The sequence below is a fragment of the Akebia trifoliata genome, chromosome 14 (genome assembly GCF_017979445.1).
Source record: "Akebia trifoliata isolate Shusen 1 chromosome 14, ASM1797944v1, whole genome shotgun sequence".
Taxonomy (NCBI): domain Eukaryota; kingdom Viridiplantae; phylum Streptophyta; class Magnoliopsida; order Ranunculales; family Lardizabalaceae; genus Akebia; species Akebia trifoliata.
The window spans coordinates 28,360,043-28,372,115 of record NC_141388.1 but is presented as its reverse complement, the minus strand read 5'-3'; the positions used below and the strand labels follow the sequence as shown (position 1 = coordinate 28,372,115).

The 12,073-nt window shown below is 36.5% G+C and overlaps 1 protein-coding gene across 4 annotated transcripts in view; it reads right to left on the bottom strand.

The window, feature by feature from the left end:
- The window catches only part of LOC147386666 (uncharacterized), a 43,817-nt gene that overhangs the window by 15,362 nt on the left and 16,382 nt on the right, over positions 1–12,073 (bottom strand). For all 4 annotated transcript variants that reach the window (XR_015172234.1, XM_086424161.1, XM_086424160.1 and 1 more), the window contains exon 2: positions 9,429–10,759. Coding sequence is in view for 3 of the 4 variants with exons in the window: in XM_086424161.1 (XP_086280287.1) it covers positions 9,429–10,749 (1,321 nt within the window). In the remaining variant the exon portion in view is untranslated. The remainder of the gene's footprint in view (positions 1–9,428; positions 10,760–12,073) is intronic.

Genomic DNA, 12,073 nt, shown 5'->3' with positions numbered 1-12,073 from the left:
AAATAGGCAAATCAAGGTTAGAATAAGAAATATGGGTGTTAGTTAAAATAGGAGATGGAGATAAATGACCAAGATTGCCAATTGGAGCTACTTGCAAGTGGGATGAAGGTTGCACTATGATGGAGGAGGGGGCATGTGAGTTTTGTAAAACATGTGAGAAACTCATGCTACTGCAAAAAAGAGTTGGAAAAATCATTGGAACACGTAAAGGAGTAGAAGACAGGGGTACCAAAGTAGAATTGTCAAAAGAAAAATAAGGAACTTATTTAAAAAAGTAACATCTACGATTGTAAAAACTTTGAGCTTGAAGATCATATATATATATATATATATATATCCTTTGGACACCTTAGAATAGCCAACAAAAACACAATGGAGAGTAGTATCATCCAATTTTTTGCAACTAGGAAGATGATGTTGAACAAAACAAGTACAACAAAAAATTTGAGGCTCAATGGAAAAGAGGGGATCCTAAGAACGCATAGAGTGAAAAGAAGCATGACCTCTAAGATCCTAGAAGGAGTTCGATTGATCGAGAAGGAAATAGTAAGAAAGGCCATGGAAAAAAATATATTTTGGCATGTGTGCACCCCGTAATAAAAATAGGATCACACCCAAAATACGTCTACTCTTACATTTTGTTACTCCATTTTTTCGAGGGGTTATGGACATGAGAATTGATGTGCCATACCAATTTGCGCTCTAGATAGCGAGAAAAAGAGTGGGATGTGTATTCACCACCATTGTTGGGATGAAGAGCTTTGAGAAGAATTCCACCATACGTGTTGAACTATTTGGGTTTGAGAACAAGGTAATGATATCTAATGATGCCCACGTTGGTTCAATTCTCATAGGTGTTCTCTAGTTTTCAGACTGTTTATAAAAAGACAATCATTGCATGAAGATAACATACATATGTTCCTTCATGTTTACCTAGATAAGGTTGATGCCACTTTGCAACAACTTCTCTATCATGAAATTAGGATTCGCACCAATACGTTTCATTTTCTTTTTTGAAACACGTCGAATCCCTCCCCCCCCCCCCCCCCCCCCACACACACACAAAAAAAATAAAATAATAAATAATAAAAATAATGATCTTCCTATTGTTCGACGTCTAACATGGGATAGCCTACTTAGCAACAATATTATTGTTACCCACTTGCCATGGCCAATTCAATATTTCATTGTTGAGTTTGAAGGGTTGGTAACCAACCAAAGAAATTTTTAGGGGTCATAACAAAATTTTGAAAACTTGGACAATTTTGTTTTTTTTTTTTTTTGCATCGAGATTTTATTTCTTATTCAATCAAATTGAACAATGAAATTGTTGTAGAGATTTAGGCCCCGTTTGATACAACTGCCAGAATCTGCTATCAGATTATGCTGTAAGAAGCTGTTATCAGAATTGGCGTTAGAAGCGGGAACACTGAAAACCTTGTTTGATAGAACTTTATAAAAGTGTTATGCTGTTTACTAGAATCTGGTAATTATTGTTTGATACAGCTTTTAAATTCTGTTGTAGTAGGGTAAAATGACCAGAATACCCTTACTATTGACAATGCACCCAGAATGCATAAAAATTTATCAAAATACCCTTATAAATATATAATTACACTAAATATACATATATATATAATAAATTTATATTAAAAATTTATAAAAGTAATTAATTTAATTTTAAAAAGTTAATAATTCTATAAAAAATTTATAATTCTACAAAAATTTCGACATCTCCTCTTAAAAATAGACATATGAAATTTTCCTAATAAACAAAATACTTGCATAATACGCAACGTTGATAATGCACCCAGAATGCATCAAAAATTACCAGAATACCCTTATAAATATATAATTACATTAAATATATATAAATATAATAAATTTATATAAAAAAATTATAAATTTTTTTTTAATTTTAAAAAGTTTATAATTCTATAAAAAATTATAATTCTAGAGAATTTAATCTAAACCTAATATCTATATAAAATGTTAAAAATAATCTTAATCTTCATAAACATAATAATGATCTTCATGCGATCACAATATAGTGTATACACCTTATTATAATACATTGTATCACAAATATTAAAAACAACTATAATTATATAACAACTTAACAAGCAAGCACCACATAGACCAAATCCATGAAAATCTCATCTTCCTGAAATTTTCATCTACACAAGCACGAATTCGACGAAAAAAGCAAATAAATTTCAAGAGTACAATAGCTCATAAGTCTTTCAAAAGCATCAATTGGTAGATGATGAAACCCTACAATACCGAAAATCCGCTAACAAGAATCAACCGCTCGTCCTCAAAGTAACTAAAAGTTCCAATCAAGATGGCGAAACAATTGTAGCCCCCAAGCCTTACAAAATTAAGAAACAAGAATGAATTTGACAAAGAAATCTAAATCCTACACATCAACAGAAATCATCATCAATTCCAATTTAATTAAAAGCATTAGAATTCCTAGATTTGTTGTTGTTGCAAAAACAATAGTTAGCTAGGTCTTCCTAGTAGGATGGAAATACTTGGTAAAATTTTCCTATAATTTCATACGCGAGTTCCCCCAATTGTAACCTTATTTACTAAAAAACTAAAATTGATCAAATTTCTTTGTTACTATACCTTTAGAACCCTAATCGAACCCAAAACCAGTTGCTCAAATCAAACTTTTCCATAACTTAACTCATCTAAGCAACCAAAATCCTGACTTTAACCCTAGCCTTAAACCCATCTTTAATGAACAATTTCCATCAAAACCCTAGCCCTAGAACAGAATCAAACAAAATATATGATATGAAAGCAAGAATTATAATACAAAAATCAATCAAATACCTCTAAAATTAATATTCAAAAATGTCGAAACCAGAAATCGTTCTAAAGAACAACGAAAAAAAAAAAGATCTTTGGAGTGAAAATCGAAAAAGAAACGAAGAGAAAGAAATCGTCTTTAAGAGATTGCAAGAAGAATGCAGAAAAACAATAACTGAATGGAGACTATAATGAGGATACGAGAGAGAGATATGCGAGGGAGGGAAAAAGAGAGAGATGTGCGAGAAAGAAAGAGAGAGAGACCGAACAACTGTGCGCAACTGTGTGAGATTTTTGTCGACAAAGAAGAGAATAAGAGTGTCACGCCCCGAAATCCCAACACAAATCCCTATAATTCATCAGTCAGAATCTCGAGGTGTAAGGTAACCAATCACACAACCTGTTAGAACATTCACATGCAATAATACTTATGAAAAAGAAAATATACGCAGCGAAAAAACATTTGACTAACATCAATACAAGAGTCTAGAATAAACGAAACAATCGTCAAACACTGATATCATCAAAATCCTCAATCTCATAATACATTAGATTACAAAAATTTCTACACTAACATGTTCCTTATCTACAAGCAAAAACCGCTAGGACCCTCTACTAATCCTCAAAGACACGATGGTGGCAAGGCACCAATCTGATCCTCCTCAAGGACCTCCTCAAATAACAGCTCCTCAATAGTTGAATATCTGTAAGAAGAAGGATAAGGTGATGAACAAGGGAATGTTACTCAGTAGGATGAACGTCGTTCTAACATCGAGTCATACAGGCACGAGTAATCATCTGAACAGTTAATAATGAAAGTTTTTCATAATATAATCATACGATAAATGTCTAAGCATACTCAGTAAACAGTTATCATAATTTCAATATATCATTTAAAGTAACCTATGCTTCTTTCAAATAAAAACATCTATCAAACATTACAAAATAAGGAAAAGATACATAATAAGAACACAGCGGTGTAGTCGCTGAAAGAGGAGAGGAACACGCCGATATAACCACCTCAACTAAGGCAATTCGTTATTCCAAACTTCCAATCCGACGTGGAATCCTATCGTTATAATCTGATTTTGTGGCCGGTCTAGCATACCACAGTTGGATGACCATTTATCCAACTTATACTAGCCGTTGACAAAGAACCAAATACTGATTTCAACTAACGGTAAGGTCGACCATTTGACGACTACAGACTAACAGTGATCACTAACTAGCCAAGGAAACCCTTCACGTCAAAACCTATCAAGAGACAATGCATGTGAACCCTGCCTATCTCTACACTATACAGAGACCGCCTTTACATACAACATTCCCTAGAAAATAAGTCGGAGAGATTCCCGGATCTCATAACCTGTAATATGCTCTAAGGTATCTCATACTATCGAAGAGTATATGACATTTAGCGGTATCCTAGATCGACTCTCCACTTCTGGATACACAGCAACGCGTCACTTTTTATGGGTTTTTTATGGACTTTTTTCTAATAAACAAAATAATTTATTTTGTATATAGTATATCATTTCTTTTAATTGAAAATACAAACAAAATCTAGTAGTGCCCTCCAGTGACAATCATCTGTCGTTTCCATCCATCAACTATCCCATCCCTCTATCTATCTATCACGTTTTAAATGGCATGACCACTACGTAGAACTAGAGGCACTGTCCCATCAATCAATCGAGAACATACGTTCTCTCTATCCATCCATTAATCAAATCAATCAATCTATCATCTAATTTCCTACGTATCTATCAAAGTAATTTCACCTTTAAAATAATTCAAAACTCATAAGGCATCAACAAATTCCATTCGATATCTTTGATTGAGTCGAAAGACTCGAAAAACACGATAAAACCATAAGACGTAAAAACTAGAAATCTATGAAAATTTGGTTCAGTGTTGAAAAAAATAATTTTTCAAAGTTGTCGAAATTGAAAACGGGTTTTTGTACATGAAAGCTCTAGACAACATGAGAAGCACCATAAAAATTTTATTACTTAATTCAAATGAACGCTTAAGATATTTGAAAATCAGACAAAAATGTTGAATTTTACGGTTTGTTTTTTAAATCAAAAATCACATTTTGATACAATGAGATTTAGATCTTAAAACCATTCCCAATGTTTTAAAACGGGAGGTAAAACCTTAATTTCATTTAAGAACTTAAAAAAATTGAAAATTACTTAAATGTTTTTAATGAAATAAAAGTAGGAAATAAGTATGCATACTATATGGAAGCAACAAAAAAATAATTGTAACTAAACTCAACATTTAGATTTATTTTTTTATTTTTTTATTTTTTTATTTTTTTATTTTTTTATTTTTATATTTTCCAAATTGCTGATTTTTCATCGAAACTTGACCAAAATCAATCAAAACCTTATACTACTTATAAAATACATCAAATGAACTAAAATAAATAAAAAATAACCATGCATACATGATTCAATACATTCAAATATGTATAAATGTAATGAAACAATCAATCTATTGAAGATCGCATGGATTTTCTATGAAATTATTGCATGACTAGAAGGTAGAAGGGAAGGCAACCTACTTTGGGCTATTCTCTACAGTTCAACAGAGTCTAAGGATCATCTCCGACCAATCTCAAATATTTTCCTCCGACGAAAATCGTTTCTAATGTTCACACGTAACCCTCGATGAGAAGAATAACTTTCCTTCTTGCGGCAAAGCTCGGATCGTTCTCATTTGGTGTAGATCTGACTTGCAAATCTCGCGAGAAAAGGGTTGAGTTTTGTTTGGAGAAGAAAATAAGAAAATTTTGATTTTTCTAATTAGGGACTAATATTTATAACTTAAGTTGGGACATACAAGTCATTTCGATAATTATTTTTCTCGAATGTCGATTTGAACATTTTTATACTCTATTTCAGATGATTTTTCGACACGAATCTAATGGTATAATCGGATTCCTCAAATTATATCTCTAAAGTGTCGTTTACCAATTTGGTAATTATTTGATGTGAAACTCGAGGATTTAATAACTTTTTCAATCGACTTCTAATTAAATCATACTTACTGGGTAAAGTATGTTTTTCGACCCTTTTGAATCTATTAGTGAAATTAATTTTCCTCAAATATTGGAAATTTAGGATCCATACTTTTGAATTAACGTAAAAACTTAAAATTCTTTCCTCGATATACAAATTAAGATTTTCAAGTCATTACATCATCCCACCCTTAATAAGAATTTCGTCCTCGAAATTAAACATACCTCAATCGAAAAATAATTCCGAAAATTGATTACGCATCTCCGTTTCTTTCTCCCAAGTCGATTCCTCGACATTGTGACGTCTCCAAAGAACCTTAACCAATAGAATAGCTCGTGACCTCAATATTTTCTCCTTACGGTAAAGAATCTGTATTGGCCCTTCCTCATACAATGTCTTCCTCTAGATTCAAGGACTGACAATCAATAACGTGAGATGGGTCCGATTCATACTTTCTCAACATCGATATATGAAATATATTATGAACCCTTTCTAACTAAACGGGTAAAGCCAACTTGTATGTAACTGTGCCAACTCTATCTATGATCTCAAACGGTCCTACATACCTTGGCTTTAGTTTACCCTTTATCCCAAACTTATTGATTCCTCTTCTAGGAGAAACCTTCAAGAATACAAAATAACGGTCGTTGACAATGATCTGCAAAACTTTTCTGCCTACTCTATGCTATCTGCAACCTTTCTCGAACTGTCTTAATCTTCTCAATAGTCTCCGAGACAATGTCGGGTCCCAACAGAATACTATCCCCGACTTCTGCCCAACAATTCGGCGATCTGCATAGTCTGCCATATAACACTTCAAATGGTGCCATGCCTATACTAGATTGGCAACTATTGTTATAGGCAAATTCAACTATTGCCAAGTAATTCTTCCAATTACCTCTAAAATCTAGTACACAAGCCCTCAACATGTCCTCCAATATCTAAATAACATGTTCTGACTGCCCATCAAACTGTAGGTGAAATGATGTACTCATCTTCAGCTTCGTACCAAATGCAACTTGAAAACTCTGCCAGAATTGAGATGTAAAACGTGGATCCCTATCAGATACAATAGAAATTGGGACTCCATGTAACTTCACAATCTCTAAGACATAAATCTTATTCAGCTTATCCACAGTGTAGGTCATCTTGATAGGTATAAAATGAGCGGACTTAGTAAGCCTATCTACAACCACCCATACAGCATCAATCTCATCACTAGCCTTCGGCAACCCACTAACAAAATTCATAGTCACGTGCTCCCATTTCCATTCCGAAATAGGAAATGGTTGCAACAACCCTGCAGGTCTCGTATGCTCAGCCTTTATTTGCTGACATGTCATACAAAGACTCACATACTGGGCAGTATGTTTTTTCATCTCTTGCCACCAAAAATTTTTCATGTCCTGATACATCTTGGTAATCCCTGGATGAATAGAAAAATATGACTTATGGACTTCATCCATTATGTCCTTTCTTAACAAAACGTCGCGAGAAACCCAAAGTCTACTCTTGAACCGTAGGCTACCATCATCATGAATTCTCCAACTCTGCTCACCAAAGTCCTCGACTTTCTCTTGATACCCTTCAAATACCGTGTTCGTCTTCTGGGCTTCAATAATCCTCTCAATGATCTAGGGTTGTATTCTCATGTGAGTTACATAAGATTTCTGCTCATATGTTTTTGAAGGAATGTTGAATGTGTAATCAGTTGCAGTTTCTAACATTTTCTATTCCTCAATCCTTATGTGAGCAAACACTCCATCCATCTTACGACTTAAAGTGTCTGCTACTACATTAGCCTTACCAGGATGGTAATGCAATGTAAAGTCGTAGTCTTTCAAGTACTCCATCCATCTCCTCTGCCTCATGTTAAAATCTTTCTGCAAGAATAAATACTTGAGATTCTTGTGATCTGAATACACTTCGAAGGTCTCCCCATACAAGTAGTGTCTCCAAACCTTGAGTGCGTGCACTATAGCCGCCAACTCTAAATCATGGGTCGGATAGTTCTGCTCGTGGATCTTTAACTGTCTTGACGCGTAAGCAATTACCCGATCATCCTACATTAGTACACACCCAAGTCCCGGATGAAAAGCGTCGGCATAAATGACATATTTCTCTCTTGACTTAGGGACTATCAAAACGGGTGTCGTGGCCAGTCAAGTCTTCAACTCCTGGAATGTTGTTTCGCAGCTATCGGTCCATTCAAACTTGACCCCTTTTAGAGTTAACTTCGTTAATGACGAAGCTAGCTTGAAGAAGCCTTCTACAAACCTACGATAATATCTCGCAAGTCCAAGAAAACTCCTGATCTCAGTAACTGTGTCAGTCTCTACAAGTTCATGACCGCTTCAATCTTTGACGGGTCCACAGATATTCCATTCTTGGAAACCACATGACCCAAGAACTTCACTTCATCTAATCAGAATTCGCACTTGGAGAATTTCGCATAAAGCTTCTCCTGACGCAACCTATGAAGTGTGATATTCAAATGATCCTCATGCTCAAACTCTGTCTTCGAATAGATCAAGATATCGTCAATGGAGACATTCAAGAAATCCCAAAAGACTCGCTGCATGAGATTCATAAACACCGCAGGTGCATTAGTCAGACCAAACGGCATTACTAGGTACTCAAAGTGCCCTAACCGTGTTTAAAATGTTGTCTTTGAAATATCCTCCTCCTTGATCCTCAACTGGTGGTATCCCGATCTTAGATCGATTTTTGAAAAGTACTTTGCACCTTTTAGTTGATCAAAAAGATCATCAATCTTGGGGAACAGATACTTGTTCTTTATGGTCACTCAGTTCAATTTTCGATAGTCAATGCATAACCTCATTTATCCATCCTTCTTCTTCATGAACAAAGCTGGAGCACCCCAAGGCGAGCTGCTCGGACGAATGAAACCCAAACCTGTCAACTCTTCCAATTGACTTTTCAACTCCTTCATTTCCGCTAGGGCCATTCGATAAGGTGGAATCAATATGGGTCTAGTTCCTGGGATCAGTTCGATCGAAAAGTCAATCTTCCTGATTGGGGGTAACCCAAGTAACTCTTTAGGAAAAACATCGGAATAATCGCATACTATTCGGATTGCCTCCACCTTTAGTGATTCTTCTTTTGTTTCACTAATGATAGCATTCATACCATACAATCTATCCAAATCAGCCCCATTCCTAAATGGTTTTATCACTCGGATTACATGATTCCAAATTCCTTCAAACTTGAACTTGAACTCTGGCTGTCTCGGCACACCAAACCTAACTGTCTTCGCATAACAATCTATAACCACATGGTATGCTGCTAACCAGTCCATGCTTAGGATGATGTCGAAATCCCGAAGTTTTAAGACTATCAAGTTCAGTTCAAATGAATTATCTCCTATCTTGAGAATACACGTGTTACATACCCGATATGGTATTGTTTTGTTTCACAGGGGAGTCATCAACGAAAGTGTCTTATTGGTGTCTGTTATAGAAAGTTCTAACTTCTTTACCATGCTAAACGATACAAATGAATGTGTAGAACCCAAATCAATCAGTACATGTGCTAAACAGTTGTATAACATGATTATACCTTCCACGACATCCTCTGAAGCTGTAGCGTAGGCCTGCGTCATAGCATAGACACTAGCTTGGGTTACTGAATCACGGGTCTGCTGGGGGATCTTGAGGCACTGTCGTCTCAGATGTCCCAACTCTCCGCACTCATAACATCTAATCGACTCCCTACTGGCCTGACCCATAGGTGTCCCTTGTGGCACTAGTGGAGGTCTAACAGTCTGAAACTGAGGTCTCGAAGTCTGTCCCTGGCCTCTAGCCATCTGACTTTGCGAACAAGTAGCCTGACCCCTACCCTGCACTGGTACTGCTGTCCTCTGCAAGTATTGGCCTGTAGATACTAGGGGTCGAAAACTGTCCTGACCCTGTGGTTGGCTAGTCGACTGCTGCCCTGAATTGCTGGGCCTATAAATCATCTGCCTCTTAGTCGGTGGGGGTACCGTCCTCATCCCAGCACTCTGCTCGTGGATGACCTCATCTGTCCTCTCTAGCCTTTGGGCTCTCGTGACCACTTCGGAGTAGCTAGTAGTCTCTAAGGCTACCATCCTACTCCTGAAGGTGATTTTCAACCCTCTAACGAACTTCTCGACTTTCATCTGGTTAGTGGAAATCAACTCGGGAGCATAACGAGCCAATTGGGTAAAACGGGACTCATATTGGTCCACAGACATGTTGCCCTGCACCAACCTATCAAACTCCATCCTCTTTCTGTCCCTGGAGCTAGCGGGAACATACTTCTCTAGGAACGTTCTCTGAAAGATCGCCCAATTGTTCTGGATCTCTGGTTGGCTGTCCTTCACCGAATTCCACCAATGTATTGCACCCCTCTGAAGCATGAAAGAGGCACACAAGACCTTCTGGGTGTCTGAACACTCCATGGTGCATAAGTATTTGTCGGACTCCTCCAACCATTCCTCCGCCATGGTGGGGTCCGCAACTCCATCAAAACTAGGTGGCCTCATACTCCTATACTCTCTCAAAAGAGCACCCACAAGACCCTGATATGGTGGTAGCACCAACTGCACATGTCTCGGTATCTGTATTGGTGAGAGTGGGGGTATACCCTGATCAAATGTGAAGTTAGGGGTGTGTTCCAGAGCAACCTCAGGTATATGTGCACATGACTGGTTCTGGCCCCCTATCATCCCGGTCAACTGTCTCATCAAGATCGCCTGATCCTCTATCATTTTCATCTGTCTTTCTTGCACTCTTTCCTGGTTCTGGGACATCGCAGTTATGGCTTGCATCATCAATTCCATCTCTGTTGGCTGTCTAGCCTCAGATGTCCCTGCACCTATGGATTGGGGCCTCTTGTTTGGCCTACCTCTGCCTGCCATCTAATAAAATCTGCAATTTAAACAATCTTTATAAATACTTCAAATCCAAAGACATTTCATCAAATTCTAGGCAAAATACTAATTACATATCAAACATTTATGCATTCAATTATATTTCATTTAATACTACTTGGACCATTAATTCCTCAAATAATTATTGTCTCATACTTAATATCCTTAAGAAATTTCCTATTATTCCTTATCCTATCTCCAATCTAGACTCTAACAGACCTCTAGACACAAAAGAGCTCTCGTCCCATTCGAAACTAATATTGAACTCTGATACCAAGTTGTTACGCCCCGAAATCCCAACACAAATCCCTATAATTCATCAGTCAGAATCTCGAGGAGTGAGGTAACCAATCACACAACCTGCTAGAATATTCACATGCAATAATACTTATGGAAAAGAAATTATACGCAGCAGAAAAACATTTGACTAACATCAATACAAGAATCTAGAGTAAGTGGAACAATCGTCAAACACTGATATCATCAAAATCCTCAATCTCATAATGCATTAAATTACAAAAAATTTTAAACTAACATGTTCCTTATCTACAAGTAAAAACCGTTAGGACCCTCTACTAATCCTCAAAGACACGACGGTGACAAGACATCAATCTGGTCCACCTAAAGGACCTCCTCAAAAGACTCCTCAAATAACGGTTCCTCAATAGCTGAATAATCTGTAAGGGGAAGGATAGGGTGAGTAATAAGGAAATGTTACTCAACAGAATGAACGTCATTCTAACATCGAGTCATACATGGACGAGTAATCATCTTAACAGTTAAATAATGCAAGTTTTTCATAATGTAATCATACGATAAATGTCTAAGTATACTCAGTAAATAGTTATCGTAATTTCAATCTATCATTTAAAGTAACTTATGCATCTTTCAAATAAAAACATCTATCAAACATTACAAAATAATATAAAAAAAGATACATAATAAGAACAAGGCGATGTAGTCAATAAAAAAGCATAAGAACACGCCGATATAATGGCCTCGACTAAGGCAATTCGTTATTCCAGACTTCCAATTCAACATATAATCCCATTGTTATAATCTGATTTTGTGGTCAATTTAGCATACCACAGTTGGATGACCATTTATCCGGCTTAGACTGGCCGTTGACCAAGAAACCAATACTGACTTCAACTAACGATGAGGTCGACCATTTGACGACTACAGACTAACAGTAATAACTAACTAGCCCAGAAGACCCCTCACGTCGAAGCCTATCAAGAGACAATGCATGTGAACCTCGCCTACCTCTACACTATACAGAGAACGCCTTAACATTAAACGTTCCCTAGAA